At 53.2% G+C, this 18,482-nt stretch overlaps 7 protein-coding genes across 7 annotated transcripts; 5 read left to right on the forward strand and 2 right to left on the reverse strand.

Annotated features, from left to right (window-relative positions):
• Positions 1-681: 681 nt before the first annotated feature.
• On the forward strand, positions 682-1,951 carry HD553DRAFT_84013 (uncharacterized protein). Its single transcript, XM_046184536.1, has 4 exons — positions 682-745; positions 825-977; positions 1,035-1,578; positions 1,641-1,951. Exons 1-4 carry the CDS (start codon positions 687-689, stop codon positions 1,770-1,772), a joined length of 888 nt encoding a protein of 295 aa, XP_046034799.1. The 5' UTR covers positions 682-686; the 3' UTR covers positions 1,773-1,951.
• HD553DRAFT_84014 (uncharacterized protein) lies at positions 1,952-4,439 on the reverse strand. The gene has a single exon (XM_046184537.1). It carries the CDS (start codon positions 4,182-4,184, stop codon positions 2,130-2,132), a length of 2,055 nt encoding a protein of 684 aa, XP_046034800.1. The 5' UTR covers positions 4,185-4,439; the 3' UTR covers positions 1,952-2,129.
• Positions 4,440-4,727: 288 nt separating this feature from the next.
• Positions 4,728-5,185, forward strand: HD553DRAFT_344263 (uncharacterized protein; the record flags this gene model as incomplete). Its single annotated transcript, XM_046182969.1, has 3 exons — positions 4,728-4,760; positions 4,837-4,983; positions 5,123-5,185. 3 exons carry the CDS (start codon positions 4,728-4,730, stop codon positions 5,183-5,185), a joined length of 243 nt encoding a protein of 80 aa, XP_046034801.1.
• A 3,016-nt stretch (positions 5,186-8,201) lies between these two features.
• On the reverse strand, positions 8,202-9,870 carry HD553DRAFT_351637 (D-isomer specific 2-hydroxyacid dehydrogenase). Its single transcript, XM_046183630.1, has 6 exons — positions 9,727-9,870; positions 9,569-9,645; positions 9,407-9,483; positions 8,721-9,339; positions 8,515-8,637; positions 8,202-8,436 (listed from the first exon to the last, which is right to left on the reverse strand). Exons 1-6 carry the CDS (start codon positions 9,845-9,847, stop codon positions 8,347-8,349), a joined length of 1,107 nt encoding a protein of 368 aa, XP_046034802.1. The 5' UTR covers positions 9,848-9,870; the 3' UTR covers positions 8,202-8,346.
• A 352-nt stretch (positions 9,871-10,222) lies between these two features.
• Positions 10,223-12,404, forward strand: HD553DRAFT_255789 (DNA glycosylase; the record flags this gene model as incomplete). The annotated part of the gene is made up of 8 exons (XM_046177353.1): positions 10,223-10,302; positions 10,368-10,392; positions 10,807-10,962; positions 11,005-11,051; positions 11,148-11,294; positions 11,567-11,760; positions 11,827-12,071; positions 12,186-12,404. Coding segments are annotated over 8 exons (1,113 nt in total), but the record flags the coding sequence as incomplete, so codon positions are not given.
• A 243-nt stretch (positions 12,405-12,647) lies between these two features.
• HD553DRAFT_274934 (CBF/Mak21 family-domain-containing protein) lies at positions 12,648-14,872 on the forward strand (the record flags this gene model as incomplete). Its single annotated transcript, XM_046177881.1, has 6 exons — positions 12,648-13,297; positions 13,371-13,790; positions 13,855-14,034; positions 14,104-14,214; positions 14,281-14,665; positions 14,729-14,872. The coding sequence occupies 6 exons, from the start codon at positions 12,648-12,650 to the stop codon at positions 14,870-14,872; spliced, it is 1,890 nt and encodes a 629-aa protein (XP_046034804.1).
• A 238-nt stretch (positions 14,873-15,110) lies between these two features.
• On the forward strand, positions 15,111-17,623 carry HD553DRAFT_315755 (uncharacterized protein). The gene is made up of 10 exons (XM_046180529.1): positions 15,111-15,420; positions 15,484-15,747; positions 15,819-15,920; positions 15,995-16,159; positions 16,232-16,295; positions 16,359-16,693; positions 16,762-16,870; positions 16,943-17,065; positions 17,128-17,228; positions 17,302-17,623. The coding sequence occupies exons 1-10, from the start codon at positions 15,184-15,186 to the stop codon at positions 17,512-17,514; spliced, it is 1,713 nt and encodes a 570-aa protein (XP_046034805.1). The 5' UTR covers positions 15,111-15,183; the 3' UTR covers positions 17,515-17,623.
• The last annotated feature ends 859 nt before the right edge of the window (positions 17,624-18,482 follow it).

The raw sequence follows: 18,482 nt of genomic DNA on the forward strand, positions 1-18,482 counted from the left end.
TTCACCGCTCTCCGAACATCAGTATTTCGGGTGTTCAACATCACATAAGACTAAATCCGCCTCTCGCCCTCTTGACAGTATTTTGCGGACGTCATTGCATCCCCAAAGCTTCCAAGTGCCGATCCCTTGCGTTTCCAATGCCTCAAGATGGTGATCGGTTCTTTCACCGACGACAGGCACTTGACACTTAACGATCCACAAGCCGGCGTTGCGAGCCTGTAAAAATCAGCAAGAAATCACGATATCTGACTGTTTCTCGATCGAACCATGTTTGTGGCAACCAGACCCTCTTCCAGACGATTCGATTTATCAGGTCGAACAAAGGCCTCGGCGCTCAGCTACTGATTCCAACAAATACGTCCGCGCATTCTGAAACAGATAGCTGCGTACGGGGGGACTTTCTGCTCGCATGCGACAGCGTGACATATCGATATTCAAACATATTGTACCTCGATTTTTCCCAAGGACTGCTCCGCAAAGTATGGCATTGTCGTTGTACAAATGATCAGTCGGCTAACGGAGGGGAAGAGAGAAGAACAAAGCAGCCAAAGGACCCCTGGCCGATCGGAAGCTGATTCGTCTCCAGGGATCGAAATTCTCGAAGAAGCCGTCCAACTGTACATCTCTCTCTCTCTCTCTCTCTCTCTCTCTCTCTCTCTCTCTCTTTCTTCACCGTATATGCGTGAATGGTACTCGTATATCGCACTCGCAAGTCTAATTTATGTGATTACTTGCCAATCGAACGGTCAGTCGAGCCGTTTAGTCCCCGATCGCCGAGACAAGGCGCACAAGCTCAAAGGATGTCGCACTTCCAATCTCTACAGAGCTACGGAACGTACAGAACCAATATCCCAATCTCCGAGGGACAGCTATACAGAATTATTCTACCGTCTAAACATGGACGACGATCGAGTCTACACGTTACGTTGCCGCGGTGGCCAGACGGTCATGGTGAAGAAGAAGCTGTTACTGTTGAGGTTCGTCATCTAGATGAGGGATGTTCGGTACCATTGTGGCTTATGAAGTGTGATCAGTCCCGTATTCAGGGATATGTTAATCGTTGGAAGTCCTGCCCGCGACAATACAAACGACGATAGCGCACAACCTAGACAAAACCGCAGCCACCTTGACACGGACGAGGCCTACACCATTACCGTCGACGATGACGCAAAATCTCTACGCTTGGTGTTCCTCCTTCTTGACGATGTCAGATATCCCGAAGCCGATTTGCAGGATTTCGAGATCTGCGACATGAACAACGTGAAGGCCCTTGCCGACAAGTACGACCTGTCTATCGTACCCAGTTTATTGGTCGGACGGCTCTGGGAAGAAGTATCGAGAGAAGATGGCTACGATCCGCTCTGGGTATTTGCAGTGGCTGTACACTTCCGGGCCCACCATCTCGCCCGCTATGCATGTAGCATGGGCGGCAGCTCCGATCAACCTTCGTGTCAATATTGGTGGGCCATCCAAAAGATCGGTCTTGAGGCGTACTACATCCTGTCCGCTGCGGAGAATAGATGCAGTATGGAGGGCGAATCCTTTTCGTGGAAAGCGATCGCCAAAGATCTTGTTTTTGTCAGTCGGCGAGTGCGCTGAATCACCTGATCCATGAGCGCTGACATGATGTTCTGTTCTAGCTGGAAGACATGGACGAAGATGAAAAGATCGTTCCCGATGATTGGCAACGCACGATCTCTCCCTTGCGTCCGGCTTTACTCTATCAAACTAGACGGGTAGCTACCTATGATAAGAAGGAAAATTCGACCTAGCCGAGGCGGACCCTCTTGGCTTGATTCCCGATGAGAAATGAGCGATACGGAATGGCGAACAAGGAAGTAGACTCCATCAATTTATGACCGGACTACATAATTGGGCTCTCTCGAATGCTCAACACTCTCGGTCAAGTACGGGCATTATGATGATATGTGACTGTTTGACAAGACCGAAGCACTACATAGATCGAACACAACTACTGTAAGATAACCTGACCTATATGCAAGCACAAACTACAGACAAAGCAATGACCTAGCATCGAGCAGCCAAACGTAAACGGAACCCGGGTCCTCCTGTTGTCGTCGGCGGGCCGAGCATTGTCCTGCGATGATTCCTTCCATGTCGTGGAAGCCTCACACATTCCTCTTCCTACCCCTCTGACTACGCCCTTTCGGTTTCACCTCGTTCCAACCATCGTCGTTACCGCCGAAATCGTCCGGAATCCCCGTAGGCGTCGCGATCGACGGCTCGACGGGTGCGAGCGGGATGACGGGCGACGCAGGCGCTTGTCGCCCGTCCTGTTTTCTTACGAACCGGTTATTGCTGTTGTTGCCGCCATCGGTTGGTCTCGCTCCTCCCTGTCCACCTGGACCACCGAGCAGACCTCGGGTCATCCGTTTGAACGTCGAATCCTGGAGGGCCAACTTGGGCCTCTCCGTCCTCGTCTTTCGCGCTTCCACGCCCACGTCGTTACCCTGGGCCTTTCTATTTCTAGGCGGATGTTCGTCTGCACTCGTCATTGACGGTGTCGGGGTGACAATCGCCGTCGATGCCGGGGTCACGGGCGAGTCCGGCAAGGATAGTAACTCCGTTGGCCGCCTTCCGTTCCCGCCCCGAGCCTGTCGATCATGATGATGCGGCGATGCCGAGTGATCGAAAGACTGCTGCCTTGAATGCCCTCCTCTGCCCCGTCCACCCCGTGGAGCTCCATCGTGACGCGGGTGTTGGTGGTGTTGATTCGATTCGGATCTCCAGGACGACGTTCCCGCACTCGGACCTCGAGGCGGTTCATTGACGGCTGGGGCTGCCGTCCGTCGGTCCCAATCTATCCGATCGGCCAGGGGAATTTTGGCCGCCTTGGGCCGTACGTCTTCCTTCTTCTCCTGGTCCTCCACCACCGGTTCGAGCGTCGGCTCCTGTTCAACCTTCCGTTCTGGCTCCTTGTCATCCTCTACCCCGCTATCCGCCCCGGCATCGGTCACTTCCTCCTCGACCTTCTCCTCTTCCTCCTTTTTATCTGTCGCTGCAGCCGCACCGCCCATTCCCCACTGGGCCATGACATCCTCCATGAACCCGCCGACCTCGTCCTCCTCATCATCGTCGGCCCAGTTGATCCCCGAAGATTCCGTAGGGTCCGTCTGCAGGAAACGCGAGATGGGTTCCAGAGTTTTAGGTTTGACCGGTTCGGCAGGTGCAGCGGGGGTCGATATAGGTGCGGCCAAGGCAGGCTGAGCAGGTACTTCTGCTGTAGCTACCGTCGTCGGCTTGTCCTCGATCTTGACGGCCTGGATCTTGGCACCCAGATCATCCACCTTCTTTTCCACCGTTTCCTTTCCAACGCCCTGGTCCTTCTTTCCTCCTACCGAACCCGCCGCAGCCTGCCTGTTCTTCGGCGCCCAGATCGAATCTTCAACTCCGAGCTTCTTCTTCAACCCTGGATCTGTGCGATCTCGGGATTCACGCTCGATCTCCTTGTCCACGACGCCCGGTTGATTCGGATCGTCCGAGTCGTCATCATCGTGAACGCCGGCAGACTTTGCAGAGACAACAGGTTTGGTAGCAGAGCCGTTCTGTGACCCTGATTTCGACTTGTCGTCGGCATCGCTCTTGGCTTTCTCCTTGCTATCGTTGTTGTTGTTGTTGTTGTCCTCCTCATCAGAGTCACCCCAGATGGACTTCCAGAGTTCTTCCTTTTCCTGCCTCCTGTTCCCTCTTCCGCTAGCAGAACCTCCTCGTCGACCCCCGTTCATAGCCGAAGAAGGCTCTACCACGGTGAAACCGGCGTGTTGTTGTCCGTGCCCATGTCCACCGTGATATCCACCACGACTACCTCTCGTTGAACCTCCAAACCCGCCGGGTCCTGCATTCGCCTGAGGGTTATTCAGCGCGGCATAAGCTCGTTGACGGGAAGCTTCTTCACCCAGCGTCAACGCCTTTTGACCAGCGGCAGACGATCCTCGAGAGTGCGTCTGGTGAGGCGGGAGGTCGTGTTTTCCACTAGCAGATCGTGGTACGGGAGGAGGTCTCGTCGAAGCTGTTCCTGCAGGTTTGGAAGAAGAAGAGGAGGAGGATGCGATTTTCGAGGTGAGGGGTTTAGAGGTCTTTTCGGAGGAAGAGGAGGCCGAGCCGGTAGAGCTAGCGGCACCGAGTTTGGCTCGGTTCGAGGGTGCCCACATGGATTCCGCCATGGTGAAATGGTCCTAACAAGATTAGAACGGCTTCTTTTGCGAGGTGAGTAGGTTGTTCGTGGACGATCTAGGTATTTCGGGAAGTCGAGAGGATTTGAGAGCAGAAGGTTCCGGTCCAATTCGATTCAGGCCGTGATTGTTTGGTTTGTTCTGGTTTCGCCTGGGTTAATTGGGTTGAAGAGATAGATGGATCAAGATGCAGATTTTAGGTATTCAGTATATGTGTATCGGAGATTGGTTGTGGAGTTGGAGTCGTATCAAGAGATTTTGATTTCCTTTGACGATATTTCGGATGGCGAAATCTTGTGAGAGGATGAGAGAGATGACGACGGGTAGGAGGTCAAGGGAGGTGGTACTTTTTCCCAGCGCGGGATGGGGAATGAGCGAATTAAATTGAGCTTCACCTATTTCTCGACCTCGAGGTTGACATACGTTACAGAGTCGTAATGTTGTAATCGATCGATGATATCCACCTCGAGTTGTCTCAGAAGCAGACTCGTACAGACTCATAGACTCAGCTACTCTACACCTACCACTTCCACAATGTCCCGCGCTCAACAACCCGAACTCAAAAAGGTGAGCTTCTCGCGCCGCAACATAGCCGTTCCCGAGCTGCCCTAAGCTGACCTCCCTTTTCGCACGCTATGATCAGTACATGGACAAGCCCGTCCGTCTACACCTCAACGCCAACAGGTACATCAGCGGGACCCTCCGAGGATACGACATGTTCCTCAACTTGGTCCTCGATGACACCATGGAGGACGTCGGGGGTGGGGAGACGGTCCCGATCAAGACTACCGTGAGTATGCAAATAGTTTCGAGGTTGTCGTGCTTGTTCTCGGCATCAAGGCGGGAAGAGAGCTGATAGACCGTCCTTTCGCCACTCTGCTGTCTTATCTCTCATGCATCCCTTCGACTGCGCGTTTGTCACGTATCAGGTCGTCCGTGGAAACTCGGTCGTCTCGATAGAACTGCTGCACAACCAGCGGGTTTACCGATAAGAGTCTCTCCTTCAAAATATCAGGGGTCGATGGATGCGGGATGGATGGGAAGAGTGATGGTGGATCGGGGAACGGCGTGAGGCTTCGGGTATCGAGGTGCGGCAGGAGCAGATGGACAGGGAGCGTGGGAGCACTGGGGGCACGGGTTGGAAGAGTGGAGAGTGCGCGGACGAGGAAATGGATGTGGGGAGATCGGGATTGCCTTCGAAGATCGATGGAGGGTCTAGGACGATATCGGAACAAGACAAACAACATGACGAATCAGGGCGGGTCAAGACGGATGGGACCGGGAAAGCAGATGTCGATTCAGGCATTCTGGACGACAATAAGCCAGACTGGACCTTCCTCGATGTCATCGCACCATCAGGACTGAATTCAATCACCTTCGATAGACCTCTCCTATCCGACACGCTCATCGCTCATCGTAATCTCTTACGCAAACCTCCGGCACTTCATTCTTTCCTTTGCACGTCGGACTCGGCTTCTCTCGCACTTCTCGTCGACCTTCACCTAGCACCTGGACCTTCTATTCGTCCTTCACCAAAATTTATGAGAGGAATGAGAACGGGTAGAGGCGTGTGCATGGGGTTCTGACAGTAATTCGTGTTTCGTTTCTTTCGGAGTGGCATTTTTTGTAATACGATCTCTCCTTTTTGTTTTGATGAGAGATATACGACCAGAAATAAAAGATCAGCACGCATAGAAGGAAAGGAGGGCGTTATCTTTAGCATCTCTGATTGACAAGGCAAATATCCTAGAAAATCAGGCAGAGTCGCCTTTTCAGGGGAAAGGGTCGTAAGGCGCAGGGCAGAACATTTGACTGCATTATTCTGAGTCCATGGCGGCGGAATATTCACCGGCGTAAACAAGCCTACACTAGGCCCAGCGTCCTGAATCCCCTGAGGGAGCAATGCAGGGCGAGGCACTTGAAGTTCGGGAGAAACCAGTCCGCAGGTGATGCTGGGATTAGACTGAGTAACATCTTCTTCTTCCTCGTCGAAGGCAGCAATATCAAGGACCTGGACTTTAATCGGGCGGGATGGTATGTCAGGTCAAGAGTGAACTTGGTGTGCTCGCAGGCGCGCTGTCGATCTTGAGACCCCGTAAAGTCATCGGTATCGGCACGGGCTTCGCAGCAGATTCCGGTGTCAGGAATCGTTTCAGATCGGCCGAAGCTCTCGCTAGGCCGTTCACCACCGCACTGGAGTCCACATGCTTAGTCGAGGTTCGGAGTGACCCTTCAATATACGACCAGTCCGAAACAGTTCACATGGAAGAAGCGCGTTTCACCGTAAAGCCCGCGCTTGATCCGATACATGTGGCAAACAAACTTCTATAACAAGCGCTTCAATGGTAAACTACCTCACTCTAGCTGCAGCTATGGGATGGTGTACCGGGTATCTGAAGCGGGATAAAGGCTCTCTAGATCGCGCATTCACTTTCGTGAGTACAGCAGTGAGCGGGAAGAAGGGACACTCGATCCTTCATCTGTGATCATCTGTCATCTTCCTGCTGACATGACGCCTGCGCGCGGACCTACCGTTATCCAGCTAAATGGAGGAGGAACGCTACCAGAGCAGAAGGTTTCCTAGACAGAAATGGCCTACATAATTTCCCTAGTGTAGACAACGATATCTGCCACAACGATGACGCATTTGGGGGGAATTTGAGAAGGGTGGGCCACTCGGTTTGGTCTGGATTTCTTGTCACAAGCTTTCCGGTCTCATGCGATGTACATTCTAGATTACGTACGACATAAGGTACATAGCTTGACGTCAAGTACGTACTAAGCAGAGTGAAACGAAATGCCGATTGGATAAAGAGCGCCTAGCTTGACAAGAAGTAAATAGACGAGACCTACTACCTACTTGGAGAGTTGGCCACGATGCGCGAAGGCTGACGCCGACCACAGCGGAACCAAGGTTCATCGAGCTCTATCTGGATTCAGACGAGATGGAGGCACGCGTGATAGACGTTTTACAATCTTAAACACGACACCTTCTTGATGGTCCTCGAACTCATCACTCCTTCAAATATTTGGCACCGGCTTCAGGTCTCTCTACGCCGGCTGCAGCTACCTATCAAAAGACACCTAGGCCAGCTCAGATCATAGCAAAGGTTGAAGCTCCTGGCATTATAGCGCATAGCATCAAATGCTGTGCAGCGTTTTGAAGCGTTCCAAAACCAATGACGGGTAAAATTACGGATCGCCGCGGTTCGATTCCCGTCGACGCTTCATACAGGTTGTCCGTCTCCTTCGTCTTCCTCGCCGTCCGCCCCGAACATGTCCTGATGATCGTCCTCGTCGTTGTTATCACCCTAGTATATGCTTATAGCAAGCGATAGACCTGGGTCGATTATTGCACTCAGCCTTGACGACGCTGACTTGGCCCGATAAGCGGGTCCATACTACAGAGCAGCCGAGCTCGTTTTCGCCTGAAGTGATTCGTCACCGGATCTTGAAGAACCATACCGCTGATACTACAGGTGCATCCACGCCTGGACGGAACGCGCGCCTAGCAGATCGCTAACAAAGCGTTCCGTCCACGCGCGAACCTCACTGTATGGTCGACAATTACCTCAAATCGGTCGACTTGAAACTGAACGGCCAGCCTCTTGCTCTTATCTTGAGCTGCTGGTTTGAAGTCGGGTGGGGTACCAGCCAACGGAGAATCCTGACGAGGGGTTTTGAATTAGGAAGCACCACTAGCATTCAGCTTCACACGACAAAGCTCATCAGCTCGACGGATCGGGCGCACCGATTGCCACCTTTACAGTGAGGCTTATTAGTGATGATCGTGTTTGAGCATTTGCACACCGTCTGCTGCTAACTGTATGCACTCTGTATGCATCTCAATGGAGAGAAGAACTGCCTCGATTGCCGATACTGTCGACTTGGCCTCCAAACGCGGTTTGACCTGATTTCGAGTGCGAAGACGATCATGCAGTGCCTATACCATCCAGAAAAAAAATGTTGGAAACGCAATCCCTCCGTTGCGACCACCCAGATCCGATGTGGTTTGTTATGAACATGCATGATGTAATGTCGGTATGATCTCTTTACACTGATCTTGTCTCTATCGTACAACCAAAAAAATGCCAGCCGCGTTCTAGATGCCTTTTCCCCCTTTGCCACCACCACCTGGCCCTCTCTCGCTCGCTTACTTCTTTTGCTTCTGCTCGGCGACCTGGTTGATCAATCCCTTGCCCTGGAGGGCGGAAGCGATGTTCTTCAAAGCCTGGCATTCCATCTACGGGAAGCAGGGGGGCGAGTCGATTTGTCAGCACAGCGTGAATAGAAGAGCAGCGCGAGGTGAACTCCGACTGACCTTGCGCTGAGTGCCTCGAGCCTCGGTACCCATGTGAGGTAGGAGGGTGATGTGGTTCATCTCGACGAGACGTTGGTCGATCTCGGGTTCGTTGGGGAAGACGTCAAGACCGGCCGAGTAGAGCTGTGTGGTGGAAGTGTCGGTTTGTCAGGATTGGAGAGGAAACATATTATCAAGATTAGCTGGAAGAGAGCGATGCGGCTTACCTTGCCGTTGGTCAAAGCCTCGATCAGGGCTTCCTGGTCGACCACACCACCTCGAGCCGTGTTGATCAAGATGCTGCCATCCTTCATCTTTTCAAATTCGGCCTTGCCGAAACTACCCTTGGTCTTGTCATTGAGGGGCAAGTTCAAGCTGACGATATCGCTCCGCTTCAAGAGCTCGTCACGGTCGGCGACGTATTCGCATTCGAAATCGGGAGCGGGCGAGATGGGGTTCCGGTTGTGGTAAATGACCTTCATGCCGAAGGCCAAGCATCGCTTGCCGACGACGGATCCGATACCTCCCATGCCGATGATCCCGATCGTTTTGCCCTCGGGGTCGTGAGCGGGCGAAAGACCTTGCTTCCACTTGCCCGATCGGGCGTTGGTCTCGGCCTTCCAGTATTGACGCAACGAAGAGAGGATGAGGAACATGGCCGTCGTCGCCGTGGCATCATCGACGGCACCGGGGGTGTGGGAGACCTCGATCCCACGTGCGGTCGAGGAGGGGAGGTCGATCTGGTCGTACCCGGCTCCGTTGTGGCAGATGTACTTGACGGACGAAGGGAGGGCGTTGATGATCTCGGGGTCGAACACGCCGATCGAGTTGGCAGAGTCGTTGTGTCTAAAAGGCGCGCAGATAGAGTCAGCAGGAGACAGCGAAACGACGTGTCGCGAGCGCGAGGACTAACCGGTAGATGGCGACAATATCCGAGTACTTGCCCTTGAGGTCGTTCAAGAACTCTTCCCTCGACTGGCTGGTGAAAGGCTGCAGGCACGCAACAAAACAGCGGAATGGACACTTAGCGATGGGCGTTCTCGTTACGAGTGCCTCTATGCCGCTGTCGACTTACCACAATCTCGGCATCAGCGGCACCGAGAATCTCCTTGGCATCCTCGGTAGCCCAGACGAGGTTCTGCTTGACGTTTCCTATAGGCAGAAAGGAAAGACAAGCGTATCGTAAATCAGCACGGGATCTCGGCGGAATACATCAGCTCAACCTGGACTTGCCACAGATGAGAACTTTGGAGGGCATGATTGGGATAGTTTTCGGTAGAAGTGAGAGAGAAGAGAAGAGTGTCGGTGAAGCGGTGAACAAGTAGAGAGGTCGGGATGATGATGGGCAAGTCATTGTCAAGTTGTTGTCTCTCTCTCTTTATATATGGTCGAACTCGCAAAGAATACCCCGCCCGTCGTTCTCGAGTCCGGTCCGGGAAGGCCGGAACATCTTCCGGTTGATCCGGAATCAAAGGAAAGGCAGCGAACCCATCAGAGCTGAGACTCTTCGTCGGTCATCCGATGCGATGACGCGTACAATTAAGTCGAGTGAAACTCTTGCAAAAGTTGAATCGAACGACCTGCGACCTGAATTCAGGCAGACCTCTTTCTACACTTCAATCAGCCATACCTCTTAGCCATACCTCTGAGCCATAAAGATAGAGACCTAAATCGAGTCATCCTGTTCCGAAGAAATACCTCTCTGCTCCTGCGCAACCTGGCAAGACCCCTGATGACGGCCTCGAGACCACCCTTCCCGGGAGGATGGACCTCGATCGACCTGACGCCAGACGAGCTGTCCCTGAGAAAGTGAGCGGGTCCCCTATCACTTAGAGTTGAAGCTTGCTGATCATCGATTATGTATTTGCCCACAGTACGTTACCTGTCGGACAGACGTTCGTTTGGCACAGACTCGCACTGCCGACCAGAACTAAAAGCTACCCCGGGTCCAGCACCTCGTCACCTGCACCTGAAGAGCTCGTCAAGGTAGAAGACGCATCCAGCGCAATGAAGGTCGAATCTTCAAATTCTTTCGTTGCCAGTCAGGTCAAGTTGGAAATGAGCGAGTCGACCTGGAAAGATTCGATATCGACAACGACGATGATGACGACCGTTACATCGACCTCGAGCATGGTCAAGATAGAGGAACACCCCCAGACTGAGCTTGATACCGCCATCCCGATCATGCCAGAGCTCCCTTTGGACGTCTCATCAAGCTCCAACGCGGTGTTTCATACCTCGCAAGCAGATTCGAAGGTAGAAGACAGGCCCAAGCACATCTCCGCCGTACCTCCAGCACAACGAAACCCAGAGGAACAAGAACAAGTACATGAGCAAGAAATCGATGACCCGGAGGAAGACGAACCCCTAGAAGAATACTCCCGAGCCATCCCTAATCCCGATCGGGTGATTCTCTTACGTCAAACGAAGACCAAGATATGGATCGTCTCCGTTTTACCGAACTCAGCTGTAGCAGAACATAATGAATCAGACAGGGCTATCACAGGAAAGGCAGAGAGGGAGGAGAGGGACAAGGCCTGGTTTGCCGATTATTTCCAGTTGCCCAATTTAACGCCCGGAGCGACTAGCAGTGTCCCGATGGGTGATTCCGAAGGTCGTTCTGCAGACCCTTCAACAGGAGAAAGTCGACCCAGAGCTCCGCTTTTACCTCTACCCCTAATGGACCAATACGCACATTGGAAAGAGCTCGACCCGTTACTCTTCGGGAAAGCATACGATAGGGACGAGCTACCAAAGGGCGTGAGGGTGGTCAGGCAGGAAGGGTGGGAGTGTCTGATCTCGTAAGTCGACTTTGTTTTCTCTCTGGGTCAATGATCGTTTCGGGGGAACTGTGTATAGGAAGGCTGTGCGGTGTAACCTTGTCGAGTCTTGTAGTCATTAGAGGACACGGAGCGGGCGAAGGGCCTCGAGCGATGGAGACTGGGGATAGGGTGGAAATCGAGAACAGAGGGCTGATTCTCTGGGTTGTATCTCTCTTATCTTGCAAATACATATAATCATAAATCGTTACGTCCTTGCCCATTACAAATTCCCCACACGCATTGGATGACAGTTTCATCACCTCGTCGGCGAACAACGTACCTCGAATCACATCCCTCTTGCACAAGCTGCAAGCACACTTCTCGCCAGTGCTCTTGACGCTTCCACATCCAGGACCGGAGGCTCTGGCGAATGCGAGCGCAAGCGCGATCCCAGTCGGACCAGAGGAACAGCCGTTAGAGCTCGAAACCCAGGACACCGAATATCGTCTCTTCCCTCCTCCTTCTGCTCTGATATCTGACCGTAATCTGGACCAGACTCTGCGAGGGATAGGGTTCGGCTATCGAGCCGGGTTCATCGTGAACAGTCTCGCGCTCTTGGTCGCCGAGCACGGCAATACCGACCTGGGCGAAGGCACAGTTGAGGGCACGATAACGACGCGCGGTGTCCAAGCGTTCTTGAGAAGCTTGAGGTACGAGGATGAAGAGGAGCGGGGCAAGTGGAGGACCGAGTTGATCAGGTTGAAGGGTGTCGGGAGAAAGGTGGCGGATTGTATCGGGTTGATGTCGATGGACAAGGTGAGCGGAGAGAGGCGTACGCGCGCGCGTGTCACGTGATTGTTCGATTTCTGAATTTCCCGTTCGACCTCCACCTCCTCCCTCCTTCAACCTCACTCGACATGGTCCCTTCAGCCAAACGTGGTCCCCATCGATACTCACTTGCAGCAGATCGCAGCTCGTCATCCTCAATTCCCATCCAAACTAAAACACAAGTCCACATCCTCTGAACCCGTATATAACCAGGTTCAAGAATTCCTTACAAAGCTCTGGGGAGGACCAGCAGAACAGACACATCTACCTGGAAACGGATTCGCCGGTTGGGCACAAGCCGTCATGTTTGCCGCCGATCTCAAAGGGTCGACCGCCGTCGAGTCGAGCAAGACGAAAGCGAGCTCGAGTGGAGCCGGGAAGAAGAGAAAGGCCGGCGATGAGGGTGAAGGGAAACGAGAGGGAAAGGGCGTGAAGAGCATCAAGTCTGACAAGGATACGCTCAGGACGGAGAATGGCTCCGCTTCGGCCGGGTCGTCCAAGACCAAGGAGGCTGTTGTGGCTGCCAAAGCTTTCGCTCATCCGACCAAGGTCAAGGCTTTGAGAATGCTGCCTGCACTGGAACAGCAGCTGACGTCAACGGAGTACGATCCGAACCCGCTCATCCCCTTGCTCTCCCTCGCTCGACACCCGGAACCTGAAGTCGTTCACAAGGCCATCTGGGCCCTCTACCGGGTGTTCAACAAGTTCATCAACGAGGATCGGCTACAAGGCCTTGGACTGCTGCCCTTTGATAGGACGAAGACGAATGAGGTCAAGGACCAGAGCAAGATGGTCAGGCGATGGATGGAGGAGAGGCTGTACGACTATGCCGACATCCTGGCAGGGTGTCTTCGGGATAGGGAGCCTTCGTTGAGAAAGTCCGGATCGAGCTTGATCTTTTCGCTCTTGCCGCCCTTGTCCGGGAACCTGTCGACCCATATCGGACGACCCCAGATCGCTACGGCCTACCTTGCCTACGTGTTGAACGCGCTCGTGCTCTCGACCGTCTCATTACGAGGCAGCCGACCGACGGGCAGGTCGAGTGCGGCCAATGCTGCTCGACCTGTCAACAATTCGACGGGGTTGTGGGAAATCGTCGAGGATAACCAGGCAACGATGGAGGACAACGAGCTACCTGCCGATGTCGTACACGATGCCGGTAAAAAGCTCGCCGATTACGATGACTTACGATGGGCGGTCTTCAAAGGCTTCTCGTGAGTTCCCTATCGTTTCACTTTTCGCGATGCCTGAGCTAATTGCGATATCAATGCGATGATTCTCCTTCAGCAACCTGATCGAATCCTATTCTACCGGAACCGGCGGTGGATCATTCCCCATCGGCATGAGCGGCAACATCCTCTCCCTCATCCTCCCTCTCAACAACCTCCCTCAGAACGCCGAAGACATCAACGAGTTCTACTTCCCCCACCTCTCGAAGAAACCGGCAAAGAAGAAGCCCAAACGCGCCGTGGAAAAGCCTGGCAAGAACGGCGAGAACCCGCAGAGTTGGATGGACTTTTTCGATTCGTCCGAAGACGAGTCGTCGTCCGAGGAGGAGGTCGAGGTCGAGGTGGACAAGAAGACGGGTGTCAAGCGAAAGCGGGTCAAGAAGCAAAAGGTCAAGAAGGATGTGCACAACCTGGTGTGGAGCGTCGTCAGTCAGAAAAAGGTGTTTACGGATTGTTGGTTGGGCGTCTTGGGCATGCCGTAGGTCGCGCTTGCTTCTCTAACTCACGGAGAAAGCGGAAACTGATCAAGTACCGCCTTACAGCTTGTCGCAGCCAGAGACTCGGTCGATTCTGCTCGTCCTGCATTCGGTGTTGTTCCCCAACTTGATCCGAGGGAGGGTGGTCAGGATCACAGACTGGTTAGGCGGTCTCTGTGATCAGGGCGGACCATTGGCGCTCCTGTCACTGAACGGTCTGTTCATTTTGATGTCGAAGTACAACCTGTGAGTCTAGCCGGGCTCGCTTTCCGGCTGAAGAGCGATGAGCTGATGAGGGTATCGTTCTACTATCAGGGAATACCCTCATTTCTACAAGAGGTTGTACGGCTTCATGGATCGCGAGGTCTTGCACGTCAAGCATCGAGCGAGGTTTTTCCGATTGACCGAGACCTTTTTGCGATCACCGTGAGTCAACTTGATCAATCTGGCCATTGGCCGAGCACAAGCTGATCGCACGAATTACCTTCATAGGCTCTTGCCTGCTGCACTTGTAGCGTCGTTTGTGAAGCGCCTGGCCCGATTGTCCCTTTCGGCTCCTCCTTCTTCGGCCGTCATGACAATTCCCTTCATCTACAACATGCTCAAGCGACATCCATCATGTATGGGCATGCTGCATCGACCTACGGCGGTGATAGCGCCATCGGGCGATGAGGACGACGACAGCAACGCCGATCCCTTTGACGCCGATGAGAAGGACCCGTTGAAGACGGGCGCTCTGGATTCGAGTTTATGGGAGCTCAAAGGCTTGCAAAAGCATTACTTGAGCCACGTCTCGACTATGGGCAAGATCTTTGAAGAGGTCTTTACCAAGCCCGAATTCAACCTGGACGACTTTCTCGATCACTCCTATGCTACCGTGAGTAGAGTTATACGGATCGCTTTGCTCATCAGCTGAACCAATTGCTCTCACGTCCTGCAGCTCTTCGAGACCGAAGTCAAGCGAAGACTAAAGAACCCGCCCGCCTTGGCCACAGACAAGACCTCGAGCCCCTTCGCGCTGGTCAAGGACGAGCGGCCCGAGAATGGCGATATCATCAACGAGTTGTTTACGTTCAGTAAATGAGCAGATCGACCGGGTTGTAGTCGTTGAGCAACATCCATACCAGTTTATAGCTGTATATCTTGTCGTCACGCATGTCAGCTGCCCGGTTCCCAACTCGCGCAACTTGACGCTGCTGCTACTGGCTACCGAGCGGGCGACCATCACGTGAAATGGGATTTGCGCGATTCATGACTCATAATCTTGTAGCAGCACAACTTATCGAGCTTTGATGGAATGCTGAACTGCTGATCGTGACCCGCAAAGACACCACTCGCATACCGCATCTAGCTGCTGTGCTTGATTGTTCGCAATATTAAACCCCAAAAGACTGCATGTCAAGTATCCTGAGAGCTATCAGGTCACGAAACCTTTCATATTTCCCACGACGATCAATCATGACCACCTCGATACCCAAACCCGCGCAGCAACCTCAACAGATTCAGCCGTCCCCAACGGAAGCCATCTTTTTCGGTCACCTCAACGATTTCGTGAGGGAAGGGAGGTTTCATGTAGAACCCAAAATTCCGGCAACAGAATGCCGAATAGCAGGTGGCTGGGTGCGGGACAAGGTGAGCAATAAATTATGAAACGAAGAGTGTCTCGCACTGCGCTGACCGAGATTTCAATGTCAGCTTCTTGGCCTTCCTTCCCACGACCTGGACGTCACCCTTTCTTCCTGCGCAGGCTACCCTTTCGCTCAAGCTTTCGTAGAATACCTTCGTTCGGTCCCTTCGGCCGAGTCTATCGAGATCACCTCCATCGGCAAGGTCTCTGCCAACCCTGAACAAAGTAAACATCTGGAGACTGCTACTACACGGATCTTGGGATTGGAATGTGATTTCGTACAGCTTCGAAGCGAGGTATATGCGGATGGTAGTCGAATTCCCACGGAAGTGGTACGTGCATGTTCGGTATCGTTCGAGCTGAGCGTTCTCCAGGCTGATTCCTGAGGGAAATGTCGACACAGCGGATAGGCACGCCCCTCGAAGATGCAGAGCGACGAGATATCACCATCAACACCTTGTTCTACAATGTGCATACCCAGTCGGTGGAGGATTGGACGGGCAAGGTGCGTCGCTAGGTGTTCGTCCTCAATTCGGCTACAGGCAGCTTATTGAGACTTTTTCTCTACGCTTGCATCAGGGAATGAACGACCTAGCAGATCACCGCATCCGGACGCCGCTTCCACCACTACAAACGTTCTACGACGATCCTCTTCGAATCCTGAGATGCCTACGATTCGCCAGTCGATTTGGCTATGCGCTTGACAAGGAGCTCACCGAGTGTTTGGGGGACGAGACTCTGATGGTGAGCGTTCGGAAGCATGGTTCTTGCCCTGTTCCTGTGTCATTCAACCTGACGGGCTTGTGAACGTGACAGGAAAGCCTAAGGACGAGGATCTCTCGTGAACGAGTGGGGATCGAGGTGGAAAAGATGATCAAGGGTAGGTCGATTTCTGGCGCCAGACTCGGTGTTTCCACATTAATGTATATTTCTCTGCACACAGGACCGAATCCCCTCCTTGCCATCGAGCTCATTACCAATCTCAACCTATACCCTCACATCTTTGTCATCCCAACTGCGAAACCCGCTGACCCGAAAGACTTTTTCCCCGCACCTCACCCCATCAGCGACGCTCTTCTCGGCGGCCAGATCCTCACCTCGATCATGTCGGGTGACTTGCGCTCGCACGTCCATCCAGCATTGTTCGCCAAGCTGAACGAGCGTAGGTTGCACGCCATCTGGTTAGCGATCGCCCTGCTACCTTACCGAGGGGGTCTTTTGAAGGAGAAGAAGAAAGATATGACGATGGCCGAAGTCGTCATCCGGGACGGGATCAAGGTCAGTTTTTTCAGAATCAGAATATTCAAGTCAAAGTAGTTTCCTGACGGCTTTGATTTGGCAAGTAGCTAGGAAACGCCGAGCGGGAAGCCGTTGCCAGACTGTATGCCGCTCATGACAAGCTATCACCGCCAGCATTCCACTCGCATGAACCAGAAAGGCTTCGGTCTGGGCTTGGTGAGTCACTCATGACTGACTTCCAGCTCGCCTTGGACGTCTCATTGACCTTATGCAACGATTCTGGTCCAGGGCTGATTCTGAGAGAGGTGTACATCAATGATCCAGCAACGGATACCGCCTGGACGAACGCGCTCGTGTTCTCGATGATCATGGACCTGTTGCCTTATGTCCAACTCGATGACATCCAGGCCAGTGAGTCAGAGTCGCGGAATACAGCGTTTATAAGCTCTGACAATCGACGCGTGTCGTGACAGATGAGCGAGTCTTGGAGGTTATGAAGCGGTATTACGACTACACTGCCAAGGTCGAGGAATTGGGATTGGGATCGGCCATCGAAGAAAAACCGAGAATCGATGTGAGCCTTCGTCATCAATGTCGTGTTGCAGTTTCTATGACCTGCGAAGCTGATCATCAGCGATTCTCTGCAGGGCAACGAGCTGAACGCGACGCTCGGCTTGAAGCCGTCCCAGTTGACCAAGTATCTCATGCTCGAAGTGGTCCGATGGCAGCTAGACAACCCTAGCGGGACGGCCGAGGATTGCAAGGCCTTTTTGTTGAAGAGTCAAGCAGAGGGGACGTTGCCGACGATGGAGAGTCTGGGGTTGGGGGTTCCCGCGAACAAGAAGAGGAGGAGGGATTGAGACGAGGCAGGAGTTGTCTTTACGCACGAAGTGATACGCAAGCCATCTATCATGATCTATCACCATGCCGGATCCTGAAAAGCGGCAGATGACATTCATGACATTCCAGCTGGTTCGGTCCGGATCCGTTTGCGTCACCGAGCGAGCGAGCTAAATGACGCGATCGACGCGTCGCGCGATCTTTGTCTTTCTCGATCGATCGCGTTTTCCCGATCCAGAGTCCCCCGTGGGATGGGGTCATGTCATTCCGCCTACGTCACATCGTTCCTATTCCCCCGATCTGATGGTTGAAGCATGTTCCAGCGTTTATGCGTTGCGGTGGATCCTCGTGCGTCATACCTCCTTTGAGTACTAGTCAGCGATCCCAGCGAAGAGTATATAGTCGGACGAGCGAGTTGGTGATAGTCTCAACCGTAACATTCCACCTTCTCGATAGCTCTACTCAACAAATCTCTTTACACTTGCCCAAGCAAACCAAACCACACTCGACTTCAAAACCACATCACAATGTCCAACTCTACCATCCCCGTTACCAACTCGGCCGACAAGACCACCGCCGATGTCTCCAAGGACGACGCCCGAAACGCTGAGAGCGCCGTCTCCGGTGTTGTTCCCAAGAGTAAGTAGCCAGCTATTCCTCGACCGTCTCTGTCTAGACCCTATGCTTACCTTAATAACGGTGTCATCGTTCTTCGTAGGCGAGGTCGAGGACCTGAAGGACTCTCTCGGTGGAGGAGAGACTCTCGACAACGAGGCCGGCGTTACCACCCGAGGTGCCGAGAACGACGCTTACGCTCAGGAGAAGAAGGTCGACAACCTCGACCTTTAAGCCGATCGGTCGGTTCGGGAGCGATGCGGAAGGGACGAGGAGTAGAGAGGGATGTCATGTATCGGCGGGTGAACGCCAATGTACAAAGTAGCACACAATAATAATAATATCGCTGGCCATCTGACTTGCACCTCCGCAT

Source organism: Filobasidium floriforme (assembly GCF_021052385.1).
Source record: "Filobasidium floriforme strain CBS 6241 chromosome Unknown HD553scaffold_18, whole genome shotgun sequence".
NCBI lineage: Eukaryota > Fungi > Basidiomycota > Tremellomycetes > Filobasidiales > Filobasidiaceae > Filobasidium > Filobasidium floriforme.

What these genes read in the sequence shown, in the direction of transcription:
- HD553DRAFT_84013 (XM_046184536.1), top strand. Translation starts at nt 687, where the DNA reads ATGGTACTCGTATATCGCACTCGCAAGTCTAATTTATGTGATTACTTG. An exon ending in AAGAAGCTGTTACTGTTGAG is followed by an intron (nt 978 to 1,034) that starts GTTCGTCATCTA and finishes AAGTGTGATCAG; the next exon opens with TCCCGTATTCAGGGATATGT. An exon ending in TCGCCAAAGATCTTGTTTTT is followed by an intron (nt 1,579 to 1,640) that starts GTCAGTCGGCGA and finishes GTTCTGTTCTAG; the next exon opens with CTGGAAGACATGGACGAAGA.
- HD553DRAFT_315755 (XM_046180529.1), top strand. Translation starts at nt 15,184, where the DNA reads ATGTCAAGTATCCTGAGAGCTATCAGGTCACGAAACCTTTCATATTTC. An exon ending in TGGAGGATTGGACGGGCAAG is followed by an intron (nt 15,921 to 15,994) that starts GTGCGTCGCTAG and finishes CGCTTGCATCAG; the next exon opens with GGAATGAACGACCTAGCAGA. An exon ending in GGTGGAAAAGATGATCAAGG is followed by an intron (nt 16,296 to 16,358) that starts GTAGGTCGATTT and finishes CTCTGCACACAG; the next exon opens with GACCGAATCCCCTCCTTGCC.
- HD553DRAFT_351637 (XM_046183630.1), bottom strand. Translation starts at nt 9,847, where the DNA reads ATGACTTGCCCATCATCATCCCGACCTCTCTACTTGTTCACCGCTTCA. An exon ending in CCGCTGATGCCGAGATTGTG is followed by an intron (nt 9,484 to 9,568) that starts GTAAGTCGACAG and finishes GCGTGCCTGCAG; the next exon opens with CCTTTCACCAGCCAGTCGAG. An exon ending in AGGCTTTGACCAACGGCAAG is followed by an intron (nt 8,638 to 8,720) that starts GTAAGCCGCATC and finishes TCCACCACACAG; the next exon opens with CTCTACTCGGCCGGTCTTGA.
- HD553DRAFT_84014 (XM_046184537.1), bottom strand. Translation starts at nt 4,184, where the DNA reads ATGGCGGAATCCATGTGGGCACCCTCGAACCGAGCCAAACTCGGTGCC.